We start from the raw sequence: 17473 nt of genomic DNA on the forward strand, positions 1-17473 counted from the left end.
AGGATGGTGGCAGATATTCCTACCATAAGAAACGTAAGGTCACATTAGACAAAGGGTTCCCAACTTGTAGTTTGGAAGCCACATATAACTCGTGGGCCCATGATGTGTGGCTTGCGGCCAGGGTTGGACTGGCCCTCCAGAAAACCGGAGATTTCTCCGATGGGCCCTGGCTTCTCCTTCAGTAGAGTTCATAGCACAAACCTTGCAGCTGTTATGGGGCGCTTCGGTGGGGGAGAAAGGTGGGCCCTCAAAATCAAATCCTCTGGTGGACCCAATGTTCTTCAGTCTGACACTGCTTGTGGCTGTCTGCCAGTTTGGTGCGATAGCACTAGGTCTTGCAAATAGCTATGAAGAGAAGGTCTCCAGATGGGGACTTTTGTGAGTGGCCTTCACAGAACAGCAGATCTGGATACACATATACTGGCCTTGGAGTCTTAGAGATAAATTAAGTATAGTAATCTGGAGATAGTATGATGGAGATAGTATGGTGGTGCTTGAAGTTACTTTGAGGTGGGTGGAAGCAGGATTTCACTACTCCGGGGCTGGTGAGTCTGGATGAGGCTGGCAACCCTCTCTCACAGCTGAATGTGGCTCTCCAAGTAAGTAACATTGGAGACCACTGCATTAGACTAATGTTGGCCAAACCTGCTGATATTGAGAGGTTCGGCCGACAGTCTAATGTGAATGGTGTATCAGCTGTTACTGCAAGTGGATGGAAGTTCTCGGATGTTGCAGGAACATAGCAGCTCTTTCAAAATTATAGTGGCAATGGGTGGATGCTGCCGATCCACTTACTGGTTTACCCCATGGGGGTAGATCTGTAGCACCCGGCCACAAAGCAGATGTGTTTGGGCAGCATCTGAGAACTTCCTCCAGTGCCGGTAACAGCTGATCTCCCAGGGTTTCGGTGTTGCACCTCCACCAATCAGATATTGATTGTCTATACTAACGATAGGCCATCAATAAAAAAGTAGTGGCCGTTGAGAGCTAGCATCTCTAAAGCTAATTACAAGGAAGTTAGAATAAACTGGTATTGTACACAGAGTTGACAAATCCTTATCTATTGCCTCCATTTTCTAATGTGCTGCTTCCCGTATTGGTGATAAAAATGAGAATTAAGAGTTTCCTTCACGAAAAAGTGTTCATTCTGTTGTGTCTTTGCGGAGCTTTGCAAATATATCACATGCATAAAATCAATGATGAATAACTATTCCAGTACCATTCTAAAACAATGTCTTCTTCTTCTTCATCTTCTTGTAGATGGCTCGTCTCAGAGGGCCCCTCTTGCTCCGCCATATGCTGTAGTACTGATCTCTTGCTCTGGTCTGCTAGCCTTCATCTTCCTGCTCCTCACCTGTCTCTGCTGCAAAAGAGGTGATGTTGGCTTCAAGGTGAGATTGGTTCCACTAAATATAACAGAACTCTTTTGGAGAGATACAAATAGTTGTACAGATGTGTCCTTTCTTAACGTGTCTCTAAACCTGACATCCATTTGCTGTCACCCATGGTTCCCATATTACAACGGGTCATCCAGAATGCTATGTGCACAGAACGATCGTTAATACAATCGTTCTGTGTGCATGGAATATCTTGTTATCCGCAGCACATCACCTGTTTACCCAGGATGATGTGGTGCCGAAAATTATGATTTTTAAGCCACCGCAAAAATCATTGTGCTCAACGAAACTGTTTTGCTCATTCATTGGTTGTTTGTCTGCCTGTTTATATGAGCCCATAATCTGGATCAAGCGTTACTACGAATGCTCATTCTGTGATTATCAGCACAACAAAATGGCCATAAAGCTTAATCGCCGTTTTAATTTTTTTTTTTTATCTATCTATCGCAATAGTACACATGAAAATAAGTAACTTTATAATATATGTTATCAGATAAATTTGCTTCTTTTTCCTCCTGGATTCATTTTTCACTCTAAATTCATGGGTAAAGTCTGTATTCAGTAAATGCAGATGTTCACATTACTGAGATAGGAGATGACAGTTGGTGCTTTTAAAATTCTATGGAAGAGAGAGGAGCTAGAGGCCCACATATATTCTGCTGTAAGTCCTCTTGAAATGACAGTTAGTTTTCCATAGAACTTTATGAGCACCAATTGCCTTCTCCTATCTTAGTAATTGAGAAATTCGTATTTATTGAAGACAGATTTTATCTGTGAATTAAGAGTTTTGAGAATGAATGATCAGTCCAGGGAGAGAAAGAAGCAGATTGTTCTAATATAATATATTTCAAACTTTCTTATTTTCATGTGTAACCCTGGAGTATGTGACATCATATTCATAATATTAGTGGCTATAAAACTAGAAATGTCATGTATGAATTTTTTTTCTACAGTGGTCAGTAGGGTAGTTTCCGTAGTAGTTGGGGTAGTGTTTTTTCGTAGACTTTGAGCACCTTGAAAAATTTATGCATTTTCAAAAACGCTGTTGTGTCTTTCTAAAAATGTCCATGTGCAGCTAATTAGATGCTGTGTCTGAGCTGCTGACTGTGTTATCGATGCCAGGGTGAGCGCTACTGATGCCGATGCCAGAGCGCAGCGGGGTGCCAATCCTTTCTTTACTATGAAAAGGGGAAGGATTGTGAACGCTACCGGGAGATTCACACGGATTTATTCTGAGCAATATTTGGATTACTAAACCCTTTACACAGCACAGTTATTGGCTTTTTTGGTGGTTCTGATAGAAGTATCTAGCTGTGTGTGGCCAAAGGGTAGAAAATCAACATATACAGCCAGGCCCGGACTGGCCCACAGTTGAGCAGGTGAATTCCCTGGTGGGCCCCTTTGCAGAGGTAAGCCACTTACCCCCCAATATGAGCATTAGTTGGCTCAATACATTTGATTTTCTATGTACAGACAAAAGCAGCTTATCATCATTCATCTAACAAATGCCCCATTTTATTAATATATAGAAGCAGAGGTAAATTTGGATAATATTATATTTGTATGTAGCTGAACAGCGGGCCCCCAGAGTCTAGGTTACTGGTGGTTCCTTGCCACCCCAGTCCGATACTATATACAGCCACTGATAGTAACTAATTGGGGATATCAGTAGTGTTCTTTTAATTCAGAAATATCTATCATGATCCACTTGTGGGATACCATCCTTGTAGGGTGTAACCTTTTAGCCTCCTGTACTTCTACCCCAGGGGGTACAAGGCAGATCTCAAGGAAAGTGCCCCTATACAATGTCATGTGTGTGACTACTTGACTTAGAAACACTGCTCCAATACACACAAAGGAAATACACATGTGTATAACAAAACAGGTGTAATACAATCATTTTCCGGGAGAAATACTTAATTTTCTGGAACAATTTCAAGGGTGTCAACACTTTCGGCCATGTCTGTGTGTGTGTGTGTACATATATATATATATATATATATATATATATATACTGCATATATATACATACAGTACAGACCAAAAGTTTGGAAACACCTTCTCATTTAAAGATTTTTCTGTATTTTCATGACTATGAAAATTGTACATTCACACTGAAGGCATCAAAACTATGAATTAACACATGTGGAATTATATACTTAACAAAAAAGTGTGAAACAACTGAAAATATGTCTTATATTCTAGGTTCTTCAAAGTAGCCACCTTTTGCTTTGAAACTGCTTTGCACACTCTTGGCATTCTCTTGATGAGCTTCAAGAGGTAGTCACCGGAAATGGTCTTCCAACAATCTTGAAGGAGCTCCCAGAGATGCTTAGCACTTGTTGGCCCTTTTGCCTTCACTCTGCGGTCCAGCTCACCCCAAACCATCTCGATTGGGTTCAGGTCTGGTGACTGTGTAGGCCAGGTCATCTGGCGTAGCACCCCATTACTCTCCTTCTTGGTCAAATAGCCCTTACACAGCCTGGAGGTGTGTTTGGGGTCATTGTCCTGTTGAGAAATAAATGATGGTCCAACTAAACGCAAACGGGATGGAATAGCATGCCGCTGCAAGATGCTGTGGTAGCCATTCTGGTTCAGTATGCCTCCAATTTTGAATAAATGCCCAACAGTGTCACCAGCAAAGCACCCCCAGACCATCACACCTCCTCCTCCATGCTTCACAGTGGGAACCAGGCAAGTAGAGTCCATCCGTTCACCTTTTCTGCGTCGCACAAAGACACGGTGGTTGGAACCAAAGATCTCAAATTTGGACTCATCAGACCAAAGCACAGATTTCCACTGGTCTAATGTCCATTCCTTGTGTTCTTTAGCCCAAACAAGTCTCTTCTGCTTGTTGCCTGTCCTTAGCAGTGGTTTCCTAGCAGCTATTTTATCATGAAGGCCTGCTGCACAAAGTCTCCTCTTAACAGTTGTTGTAGAGATGTGTCTGCTGCTAGAACTCTGTGTGGCATTGACCTGGTCTCTAATTTGAGCTGCTGTTAACCTGCGATTTCTGAGGCTGGTGACTCCGATAAACATCCTCAGAAGCAGAGGTCACTCTTGGTCTTCCTTTCCTGGGGCGGTCCTCATTTGAGCCAGTTTCTTTGTAGCGCTTGATGGTTTTTGCAACTGCACTTGGGGACACTTTCAAAGTTTTCCCAATTTTTCGGACTGACTGACCTTCATTTCTTAAAGTAATCATGGCCACTCGTTTTTCTTTACTTAGAATTTGTATTATGGCAAGAAAAAAGCAGCTAACAGTCTGTTCAGTAGGACTATCAGCTGTGTATCAACCTGACTTCTGCACAACTCAACTGATGGTCCCAACCCCATTTTTAAGGCTAGAAATCCCACTTATTAAACCTGACAGGGCACACATGTGAAGTGAAAACCATTTCCGGTGACTACCTCTTGAAGCTCATCAAGAGAATGCCAAGAGTGTGCAAAGCAGCATTCAAAGCAAAAGTTGGCTACTTTGAAGAACCTAGAATATAAGACATATTTTCAGTTGTTTCACATTTTTTTGTTAAGTACATAATTTCACATGTGTTAATTCATAGTTTTGATGCCTTCAGTGTGAATGTACAATTTTCAAAGTCATGAAAATACTGAAAAATCTTTAAATGAGAAGGTGTGTCCAAACTTTTGGTCTGTACTGTATATATATCTACAGTACAGGCCAAAAGTTTGGGCACACCTTCTCATTTAAAGATTTTTCTGCATTTTCATGACTATGAAAATTGTACATTCACACTGAAGGCATCAAAACTATGAATTAACACATGTGGAATTATATACTTAACAAAAAAGTGTGAAGCAGCTGAAAATATGTCTTATATTCTAGGTTCTTCAAAGTAGCCACCTTTTGCTTTGATGACTGCTTTGCACACTCTTGGCATTCTCTTGATGAGCTTCAAGAGGTAGTCACCGGAAATGGTTTTCACTTCACAGGTGTGCCCTGTCAGGTTTAATAAGTGGGATTTCTTGCCTTATAAATGGGGTTGGGACCATCGGTTGTGTTGTGCAGAAGTCTGTTGGATACACAGCTGATAGTCCTACTGAATAGACTGTTAGAATTTGTATTATGGCAAGAAAAAAGCAGCTAAGTAAAGAAAAACGAGTGGCCATCATTACTTTAAGAAATGAAGGTCAGTCAGTGCAAAAAATTGGGAAAACTTTGAAAGTGTCCCCAAGTGCAGTTGCAAAAACCATCAAGCGCTACAAAGAAACTGGCTCAAATGAGGACCGCCCCAGGAAAGGAAGACCAAGAGTCACCTCTGTTTCTGAGGATAAGTTTATCCGAGTCACCAGCCTCAGAAATCGCAGGTTAACAGCAGCTCAGATTAGAGACCAGGTCAATGCCACACAGAGTTCTAGCAGCAGACACATCTCTACAACAACTGTTAAGAGGAGACTTTGTGCAGCAGGCCTTCATGGTAAAATAGCTGCAAGGAAACCACTGCTAAGGACAGGCAACAAGCAGAAGAGACTTGTTTGGGTTAAAGAACACAAGGAATGGACATTAGACCAGTGGAAATCTGTGCTTTGGTCTGATGAGTCCAAATTTGAGATCTTTGGTTCCAACCACCGTGTCTTTGTGCGACGCAGAAAAGGTGAACGGATGGACTCTACATGCCTGGTTCCCACCGTGAAGCATGGAGGCGAAGGTGTGATGGTGTGGGGGTGCTTTGCTGGTGACACTGTTGGGGATTTATTCAAAATTGAAGGCATACTGAACCAGCATGGCTGCCACAGCATCTTGCAGCGGCATACTATTCCATCCGGTTTGCGTTTAGTTGGACCATCATTTATTTTTCAACAGGACAATGACCCCAAACACACCTCCAGGCTGTGTAAGGGCTATTTGACCAAGGAGGAGAGTAATGGGGTGCTACGCCAGATGACCTGGCCTCCACAGTCACCAGACCTGAACCCAATCGAGATGGTTTGGGGTGAGCTGGACCGCAGAGTGAAGGCAAAAGGGCCAACAAGTGCTAAGAATCTCTGGGAACTCCTTCAAGATTGTTGGAAGACCATTTCCGGTGACTACCTCTTGAAGCTCATCAAGAGAATGCCAAGAGTATGCAAAGCAGTCATCAAAGCAAAAGGTGGCTACTTTGAAGAACCTAGAATATAAGACATATTTTCAGTTGTTTCACACTTTTTTGTTAAGTATATAATTCCACATGTGTTAATTCATAGTTTTGATGCCTTCAGTGTGAATGTACAATTTTCATAGTTATGAAAATACAGAAAAATCTTTAAATGAGAAGGTGTGTCCAAACTTTTGGTCTGTACTGATATATATGTACAGTACATATATATATAGGGATCGGTGTATTTTCATTTAGAAAATTGGTTTTCTAATGCATAATTTGCATGTTTTTTGTACATTTCCCTTTCTCTTAGGGCTCGTGCACAAGACCAATTTTCTTGGGCAGGTGCTACCCATGGTTTTCACGGATAGCACTTGTACCTATGGTACTCTATGGGGCTGTGCATATGTCCGATTTTTTTTTTCTTCCTCTGACTGAGATGTCTGTGGAAAAAATCAGAGACATGTCTGATGTTAATCCAATCGGCAATGCAAGTGTATGGGTCCGTGAAAAAATCAGACTGTACTCGGATGACGTCCCAATTTTCATGGACTGACAGAATGGAGAAGGCAGAGAAACGTATTTTTTTCTCTCCATGTCCTACAAAAACTGATGCGGTCTGATCAGAATAATTGCACCGTTTTTCTCGGATGTGTGACCCTACCCTTACTATGTCACTATTTTCTTCAGGAGTTTGAAAATCCAGATGGAGAAGAATTTTCTGGGGAGTACACTCCACCTGCCGAGGAGACCTCCTCTTCTCAGTCCATTCCTGATGTCTACATCCTTCCTCTCTCAGAGGTGTCTTTACCTGTCCCCAACACACAGGCACCCAAAACAGGTATCCATCTCCAATAGAATTTTTAAACTGTGTGTATATATGTATCCTGTTAACCTCTTAAACACTGCCGTTAATTTATGACATCTGAATTTAAAGCATGCGGTCTGGGAGGCAGGCCATTACATGTTGCCATTGTCCCCCCTGCGATGGGATTGCAGGGTACCATTGGATTGCCAAGGCAGCCGGGGGCCTGTTGAAGTCCCTTGTGCGTGCCATGATGCCTGCCTGCTCCTTTGAAGATCAAATTTTGGCCGGGCTTCATTGGAGTCTGTGATTTTTACTATGTACTAGATGATCACCATTTAAAAAATAAAGTAAACATTTTTTTTATTAAAATATCAAAATATAAAAATTTTAATCACCCCTCTTATCCCCCTAAAAAAATAAAGTAAAATAATTAAAAAATAGACATACAGTATCACTGTGTCCATAAACTCTATCAAAATATAAAATGAATTAACCTAATCAGTAAACAGTAATCAGCCCCAAAAATATGCAATAAGAAGAGATCAAAACTTCTTATATACCCCAAAATGGTATTAATAAAAACGTCAGCTCACCACACAAATAACAAGTCCTTACACAACTCCATCGACTTAAAAATAATTATTTTACAGGTCTTGGAAGATGGCCGTACAAACTAATTTTTTCTGCTCTTTTACAAATTTCTTACATTTTTTTCACCATTTATATTTCAAAAAAATACTAAACAAATTTGGTATTTACGGAATTGTAGATCATAATTGTCATTCTTACAGTACAATGAATACTGTTGAAACAAAACCCCAAAACCAATTGAGAAAATGCGTTTTGGGGTAGGGGAGAGGTTAGCAATTTTACCGCACTTGGATTTTTTTTTCCATTTTCCAGTACATTGAAGGGTAAAATGGATGATTCCACTCAAAACTATAACTTGTCCCTCAAAAATTAAGCCCTCATTATGCTGTGTTGATGGAAAAATCAAACAAGTTATGGCTTTTGGAAGAAAGGGAGGGAAAAACTAGAAAGTGCAAAAACGGAAAATAGTCTTGTCGGAAGGGGTTAAACACTGGTAAATGAATTGAGCTCTACACAAAAAGGGCCCTGCAGGAATCCTGTAGTGTTAAAAAGTAATGGATAGGGTTTAGTGGGAGGGCCATCCATGGTCCAACAATTTAACTGTGGGTCTAGCCTAAAGGGTGACACCTCTTCTATTGGTGAAACTTGGATTGTTCTGGGGTTGTCTGATACTCACCCCCATCACCCACAAGAAAATTAATATTTAAGTACATATTGGTTGTGTGGATATCCCAGAATAATGAAAAAGTCCAGCTAACTCCCTACCTGGTGCACAGATCCCATGGTCTGTGTATAGTTGAGAGGAACAATGAAAATACATTCAGCTCCCAAGATCCAATAAAATACCAAAAGACTTTATTGAATATTTCACAGAAATACGAAAAAGACACTAATGTACAAAAGCAACGTGTTTCAGATCACTTAGCTATGAAGAAGGATCACAAGTGATCTGAAACGCGTCACATTTTTTAATTAGTGTCTCGTTCATATTTCTGTGGAATACTCAATAAAGCCTTTTAATTTTTATTGTAAAGAGAGGAGAGAACAAGGCGCAATGGGTGACTCAGTATTGCAATTGTTAGAGGGGTGTGGGGATGGCTACTAACCTTATGAAGTTGTGCATCTCTGCACAACCCCAGTGTAAAGCTCCACAAGCTCCGCTCTGTTGGTGGCTATCATCTATTTCCAGCGGCGTTCACAGATCCTGATCTCTCGGTGGTGGATCACGTGGTCAGGTTAGTAGCATGTAACGCCGAGATGGACGCCCAGCTTCACCAACACCCCCGGCAGCGTTCCGGAGGGGTTAGGGCAGCGCAGCTTGGAAAACCAGGGTAGTAATTCTAATTAAATTGCTCCCACAGGTGAAAGAACAATAGATTAAAGGCAGCTCTACCGCACCCCAACAGGGGGAAAGGGACAATCAGTGAATATGAATAGCGGTACCAGAGCGCTAATAACAGGGCAAAAATATTAAAAGGACTGGTTTATTAATACACACAACGCGTTTCGGTGGACACAGCCACCTTCATCATCCCTCTGTAGTGATTGTGTGTCACACAATCACTACAGAGGGATGATGAAGGTGGCTGTGTCCACCGAAACGCGTTGTGTGTATTAATAAACCAGTCCTTTTAATATTTTTGCCCTGTTATTGGCGCTCTGGTACCGCTATTCATATTCACTGATTTTAATTTTTATTGGCTTGTGGGAGCTCAATGTTTTTTCGATATCCCGGAATATAACTGGGTGGGATGGCATTTTCTTGTAAGATATAGACTTCTGAGATTTCCATGCGGAGGTCTCCTGTTATCTTTATGTCAAGTGCTTGGAAGTGTATAAAACACTAGTGATTGTACAGATACTGTTGCAATATATGTGAGTGGAAATCATGACATTAACTATATTTTCTGCATATTTAGTAAAACAGACAGGATTTAGCCGGCAGGACCTAAGCTATCTCCAGGAGATTGGAAATGGCTGGTTTGGGAAGGTGAGTATCGATAGTCATTGAACTGTTCCATCCATCTGCATTCTGATTTCTGAAATAGGAAGGGAGCAAGAATAATGGGGGAGAGAGAAGGGGAAAGAATGAAGAATATAATCTGCACTTATTATAATATAAATCATCAAACGTTAGGGTTCAACGATGGTCAATGATGGTCTTCATGAATAAGACAAAAAAATAGCTGCAATGCAGAATTTAATTATCAAAAATATTAAAGCAATGGATATATGTATCACCCTGCTGTTCACAGGTACCACAGGACCCAAAATGGTGCATGGATGGACTTCTCCACAAGAGGCCCTCATTGCATGCAGACACCTCCACCCTTCCACCTCAAACCACCAGAGGGAGCCCTGTTAGGGATATATATATATGGAGGGTGGAGTTAGGCAGTCAGTCTGAGAGAGAGTTCAGAGAGTGTGCTGCCACTGAGAGCAGTGAAGACGCAGCACGTCTGCTGCTGGATTGAGGGCCCCGAGTGTGGCTGGAGGCAGTAAGGAGAGGAGAGAGAAGTTGAGGGGGCAGATGAGCATCATAGGCTCACCCCAAGACACAAACCGGACACCGGGTTCACGCCTACAGGGTCCTCTATACCCAGTAGGGACTACCGGCTTACCAGGAGGCTTCCAGACCCCTGGTCATCCTGAAGCTAACCAGCAATAACCGGACTAGGAACCACAAAGGCCCTGGCGTCCAGGGATAGTTGTTGCCAAAGAAAGGTCCTACTACCAAGTGGTCAGGCGAGAGAGCAACACAGCACAGAAGCTAGGCCAAGTTTCAGGCTGGCTAGAAGCTTAGAGAGAGGGAGATCAGGAGGCCTTATACCCGCTCACTGGGGAGAAGTCCTGAAGTGCACCCTTCCTAGCAAGTACCCTGGACCATACCTGCCGTTACTCCAGTAAAGGTGCTGAAGCGAACCCCCTGTGTGCGTGTCCGTCATTCCCCTTGACCTGGCCATTTTTCACCTGTATCCCTTCCATCAACTCTGCCCCAGTGGTCGGCTCCGCCTGTGGGGAGCAAAAACGTCCCAGCTGTCATTTCATCACCCCCGGAGGTCTGGCGTCACGAAACAAACTATACACTAAAAACCCCTTTTTCAAGAGAGACCCCAGAGTACGGACCCGGGAGCCGACTGCCGTGACATCCTAAGCAAGGTAAAAGGCCCGGGTACCGAGTCCCCTATATCCCCCTGGGTGACACATCTCTATGAACACCTTGACATAAAAAGGACACGAATGCTAAAATAAACGAGTATTTTATTAAAGGGGTTGTCCACCATTTGAAGAGATTGACATCCCCCTTAATGTAAAGACATTGATAACAATAAAAACCATCAAAGATGACACTTACATAAAACAAAAAAAGTGAATGACCCTAAAAATATATATATGTTCCATATTGTGGAGTGAACGTTCAGCATGTATATATTGAATGTAATAGGACAATGTTCACCACGTTCCTCTTCATGTTTTCCCTTAACAAGGATGTCCACTACCTGGAGACCCCTTTTTAAAGTAGTCTCCCTTGTAAAATAAATAAAACTTATACTCACCTCCTGCACCAGCACCGTTTCAGCAATATCATCACTGGGTCTTCTGGGGTTCACATGACAATGTTTCGCAATGAGATCCCTGCAGCCAATCAGCAGCTACTAATGAGCTGCTGTGCTCTCACTTCCCTCGGAGAGATGCTCGACTGGCAGAAGAAGTGAGAGCGCAGCAGCCCAATAACCGCAGCTGATTGTCTGCAGAGCTCACAAGTAATAATATTTTTAATTTTACAAGGGGGACTACTTAATTTAAAAAGGAGTTGTCCAGGTAGTGGACTACAGCTTTAATCTTCCCATTTTTATCTTTTTTATCTGCATGGCCATAGCTATTTTTTTTTTCTTTCATTCCTATAAAGGTCATCTTGGGGGAGATATTCTCAGACTACACTCCCGCGCAGGTAGTGGTTAAGGAGCTCCGCGTTAATGCCAGCCCTTTAGAACAACGGAAGTTTCTGTCTGAAGCTCAACCTTACAGGTATGTCGTAATTTGCTGCAACACAATTTTTCTAGTTTTTTTTTTACGGTTTTGCTGTATTCTTAACTATATGTCCAATACACAATGGATGCCACAGTGGATGCTCTAAAGATACTTAGACACTATGATATGCTAAGGCTTTGCCACCTGCCATAGTTTTTGTGACTTTAATGTTAAAAGAAGGATTTTAAGAGCCAGGCCTTTGATATGGAGTGATATCATCATATTTATGTTAACAAGCTGTATCTGACTGGTTGTGATCACAGTATCGCTGTAGGTGTAGAAAAGTGCTTTATACAAGAAAGCAGAGTATTGGGCATCAGAGTCTACAAAGCGATTCTTAGATTTATCTGCAAGAAGAGTTCATGATGCAATTTTTAATCTAAAGATAGATAGCATTTTTAAATAAAATATCAACGTTTAGTACAGTATGTGCACCTTAAAGGGACTGTCCAGGCTTGGGGCACATGTAGCTTCAGACTTCTGAATTTTCACATTGCACACTGTGCACACCGTCAGGTTTCTCCAGTACTGGGAGCAGGCCGGAGTGTGACTGCAAGTTTGCATACATGCAGTCACTTGCCGACTAGACATGCAAGTGTATTGAGCGAGGCTGGATATGTCTAGTCAAAATGTGTCCAGAAATATTCAAATTACATACTTGAGGCAACATGAATGCCCGCTCCCAGTGCTACCAAGTCCTGACTCTTGACAACGCTCACACTGCGCACTATGAGGATTCACAAGTTTGCAATCACATAGAGTGACTGCAGACTTGCCGCCCAAATCTGGACGACCCCTTTAAAGGATAATATCACTATTTCCATTTTAAGAACCGTCAGTAAGAAAATAGCTCAATTACTACTTTGGCACAGTGTTGTGCATATTCTCTGTAATAAGTGCAAAGGTGCTTGTGCAAGTAAGTGATATAAGTAGTGATGAGCTAGTATGTTCAGTTAACCCTTTCGGCGAGTATGCTCGGGCGAGTACTGAGTATCTTCAGCGTGCTTGGTGATATGTTTGAATCGCTCCCATGTGCATGATTTGCGACTGACAGCTTTAATACATGTGAGGAATGCTTGTTTCTTAAGCTTTCCTCACATGTATTAAAACTGACAAACAGTCGCAAATCATGCACACGGGAGTGATTCACACATATCAACAAGCACGCTGAAGATACTCGGTACTCGCACGAGTATACTAGCCGAAAGGGTTAACCGAACATACTCGCTCATCACTAGATATGAGCTGTGCCCAATATGTTAATGATGTGATTCTGTCTTCTTTGCTATAATCTTCTGTTTTTCCCCTTTATTGTAATCCTGCACATGATAATAATGACATGACTGCTAAAAAAAGATCTATGCAGAACAAGAAGTTTCAGCCTACAAGGAGCATGCAAGCTAAACCCTTGGATGTTAATTTTCCAAAGTACATCTACAGCCATTCTTTTTTAATCAGGTTGTGCTAACAGTCACTCTTTATTAAAGGGAAATTATCATCAAAAAAATGACATTATTTACATCAGTTTTTTTGTGTTAAAGGGTTATTCTCAACTTGTGTTTTGAGCAGCATATTTTCGCGTAACCTCTTTCACTTCCTTATTACTGGGGGTAGAGGTATAGACACTCCTTCTTGAGTGACAGTTCTGGTTCAGTAGCTTTATCCTGCTACTGTGACAGAAAAATTAAGTCTACACCATTGTCACTCATTTGCATATAGAGATAACAGGGCCTTTGAACAACCACATGATGGGGAAAGTGAGAGCAGTGATTAGGAGAATTGCTCTGAAAACTGCCCAAATAGGGGGCTGTTGGTTTGTGATTTTACAGGACTGATAAGAGCAGCTTGGTCAGGAGCTGAGAGAGATGGCAAGGGGGGTGAGCAGCTAAATGAAATTAATGGGCTGAAGGAAGCTGACTGGGGTCTCAGGAGTTAACTCCTCAGCCTGGAATGTAGCTTCTGCACATAAACGGCCAGGCCCTGGTGGACGATCACCTATGTACACTAAGATAAAACCTCTAACTAAAACATTTTAATAACACGAGAATAACCTCTTAAATGTATTTTTTTACATATCACAATCTGTATTAAATATAAAAAATAGAAATCTTGCAATATTTACATTGGCACTGTGTTTTTTTAGATTCTAATATCCTGATTCTGGAAACAACAAATGTACAAAACCTCAATGAACAGACTCTGACCCTATTTTTTGTTTTGAAGTGACTAATGAGCATATAAAAAGATCATTCTGCAGGGAGAGGAATCAGAGTCTGGCATTGCATTACCTATAGTGATTGGTGGATATTGAGTTATCAGCTTTGTATAGAGGTGTTACCTGTCATTGTAAATCTGCATCTGATGTTAAGGAGGAGCCTGCTGAAAACTATTCCTGATAGGAAATATGAGTCTAAAAATCTCCAGTGGTCGGTGTGAAAAGTGCAAGATTATTAATTTTTATTTCAATTAAAGGAAACCTGTCATCAGGATTTTGCTAAGTAAACTACAGGCAGTGTCAGGTTGGTGCTGTTACACTGATTAAAATGATACCTGGGTTGAAGAAATCCATCTTATGGTTGTTGTTTAATCTGTGTTTGCAGTTTGGAGTTAATGAGATGCTCGTGCTCCAGGGCGGGCCTATGGGCGGGGCTTTTTTTGGTGCTCTGGCCTCATCTTCATCATTCTGGTCTTAAATGACAGGTCACTGAACCTTCAGTGACCTGCCTTCTATTTTAAATACTGCGCCTGTGCATTAAATATTGTGGTCTTAAAAAAAAAAAAATTGGCTCCAAGAAAATGGCGGTGGGGCATGCGCAGTAGCATCCATCAGCAAGCGATGCTCTCGATCTATGCAAACACCGGAACCAGTAGGCGTGGCAAGATTAGTTTACTATGATGAGTATGTAGTGGTTCTTGGTGATATAATGATTCTCCTCTCTGGGATGAAGGAAGGATGAAGGCAAATGGCAATTGGAGAACTTTACTCACAAGTAGGCAACCAACTCGGTGTTTACAACAGTCTGACATTCCTAAAGACAAACAGTTGGCACTTATTCTTGTGACACTTCTTCTGGCACTCTCCTTTGCAGCACTCCTGTCACTCTGCAGCAGTCCCCGTGTCACTATTAGCAGCTCTTCTCACCCTCATTGTGCAGCTTACAACCCCTCTCAGTGACTTCTCGATGGCAGTAATATCCTGAGGTGGCTGGTCTAGGCACTTTGCATACATTAGTGGCTTACCGTTCACGGTTACATATGTCACAGTCCATCACATACAGATCTTAGTCTCCTAGCCATCTCTGGTGTAGCACTAATCTCAATTTACATTAATTGTCCTTACCCTAACCGCCTGATGTCTGAAAATAAATTATATACTTTATCTTTGGATTCATTTTCTTCTTCTTATTATTATTATCATCATACTGCCTATCTCTACTAGATGGAGAAAGTTAAAACGCATGTCATCAGAGAATATCTTCTTGTTTAAATCAGGTTTTTGTTCTAAACATATATATTTTTGTGATTTTTGGCAATATATTTTTTTACATATTACAATCTGCTTTAAACATACAAATTGTTGCACTATGTGAGCGTGATTAGTGATCCCACTGTACCTTGAACCGAGGAGTGCCTGGAGGGGCGTAACTAAGTATCAACCCGATCCGACCAAGGTCGCACGGCGGCTCAGTCGACTCCGTGAACCAAGGAGGAACCGAGCAGAGGGACCAGGTGCTACTCCAGGTCAGACCCCGGTCACAGCTGTTGACCCACACCGGGGAATGCAGGAACAGGCAGGTTAGACTGGCATACAGGCAGGTGGGTATTGGCAAGCATGGCTGGTATGCAGACAGGTGGATACTGGTAAGCACGGCTGGTATGCAGACAGGTGGGTACTGGCAAGCACGGCTGGTATGCAGACAGTTGGGCACTGGCAAGCACGGCTGGTATGCAGACAGGTAGGTACTGGCAAGCAAGGCTGGAGTGCAGACAGGGAGATACTGGCAAGCACGGCTGGAGTGCAGACAGGGAGGTACTAGCAGGTTGCAAACGCAGGCTGGATAGGGTCCAGTACAGACTGGGAGACAGGAACAGAGCCGCAGATGCGGTAGACAAGCAGAGCAAAGCGAAACCGCCGGAGCGGAGGACCAGGCAGATCAGAGAGGAACCGCCGGTGCGCTGAGCAAGGCAGAGCAGAGCGAAACCGCTGGAGCGGTGGACAAGGCAGAGTAGAGAGGAACCGCCGGAGCGGGGAGCAAGACAGAGCAGAGTGAAACTGCTGGAGCGATGAACAAGGCAGAGCAGAGAGGAACTGCTGTTGCGGTGAGCAAGCAAAGAGGAGCGAAACCGCAGATGCGGTGGACAAGGCAGAGCAGAGAGGAACCGCCGGAGCGGTGGGCAAGACAGAGCAGAGAGAAACCGCTGACGCGGTGAGCAAGCAGAGTGGAGCAAAACCGCAGGTGCGGTAGACAAGGCAGAGCAGAACAGGGCTGAAGGTGCAGGCAGAGAGGACAGGGCTCTGTTCACATGGAACAGACTGGAAAATGCAGGAAGATGGCTAGAACACAGGAGGTAGATACGGAGGAAGGGAAAAGGGACAAGCAGAACCAGATGCACACAAGGTACTTACTATGAAGTAGCGAGTGGACACAAAACTCACAAACAGAAGTACAGAGACAACGAGTTGGAGTTAGGTGCAGGTTCAGATACTACAGGAAAAGGGAAGGTACGGACATAGAGACAAACAGGTAACAGGCTAGGATACAGTTCAGACAGGAACTGCTACTGCAACGAGATACAAGAACGAGCCTGGGTATACAGCCCCCAGAGTGGCGGAAACAGACTAGAAGTCACAGGTAACAGGCCTGGGTATACAGCCCCCAGAGTGGTGGAAACAGAATAGCAGTCAGAGATAACAGGCCTGGATATGCAGCCCCCAGGGTGGCAGAAACAGACTAGAAGTCAGAGATAACAGGCCTGGGTATGCAGCCCCCAGGGTGGCAGAAACAGACTAGAAGTCAGAGATAACAGGCCTGGGTATGCAGCCCCCTGGGTGGCAGAAGCAGACAAGATACAGGACAAGACCTGGCAACTCAGAGGCAAGGAGCACACTGATAGTTAGTGTTGCTCAGGCACCTCCATCTGGGTGAAGGGGGTTTAAATATCCAGTGACTCACAGCAATAGGCTGGGGACGCATTAGGAGCGCGCCCCCAGCAGCTATAAGAATCAGAAAGTAACCGGGCCGCCGCCCTAAGCAATCAGACAAGAGACATGCACACAGCATGAACTGGAGCAAGGTTTGCAGGCTGGACTGAGGGGTAAGATTGCGGTCTTGCATAGTGGGAGGTGGTGCACTATGCAAGCACACCGCCAGGGATGTTACACAAATTCACACCAGCCACTGGTGCTATTTTACACTCTAACATCCTGTTGTTTAAGGAAACAACACATGTACATAGCCACAATGGTCTGACCCTATCTGTTCTATTGAAGTATTTAATGGGCGTGTTCAAATGTCATTTTGAAGGTGGGGGGGAGACAAGGTCAGCTG

At 43.0% G+C, this 17473-nt stretch overlaps 1 protein-coding gene across 4 annotated transcripts in view; it reads left to right on the forward strand.

Annotated features, from left to right (window-relative positions):
* LMTK3 (lemur tyrosine kinase 3) overlaps positions 1–17473 on the forward strand; it is a 114853-nt gene that overhangs the window by 43165 nt on the left and 54215 nt on the right. For all 4 annotated transcript variants that reach the window (XM_073656316.1, XM_073656313.1, XM_073656315.1 and 1 more), the window contains exons 3-6: positions 1261–1391; positions 7184–7334; positions 9812–9882; positions 11803–11921. In XM_073656316.1, coding sequence (XP_073512417.1) covers positions 1261–1391; positions 7184–7334; positions 9812–9882; positions 11803–11921 — 472 coding nt within the window. The remainder of the gene's footprint in view (positions 1–1260; positions 1392–7183; positions 7335–9811; positions 9883–11802; positions 11922–17473) is intronic.

Source organism: Phyllobates terribilis, unplaced genomic scaffold, assembly GCF_046119375.1.
Source record: "Phyllobates terribilis strain yellow unplaced genomic scaffold, ASM4611937v1 Scaffold_12__6_contigs__length_324123572, whole genome shotgun sequence".
NCBI classification, from domain to species: Eukaryota; Metazoa; Chordata; class Amphibia; order Anura; family Dendrobatidae; genus Phyllobates; species Phyllobates terribilis.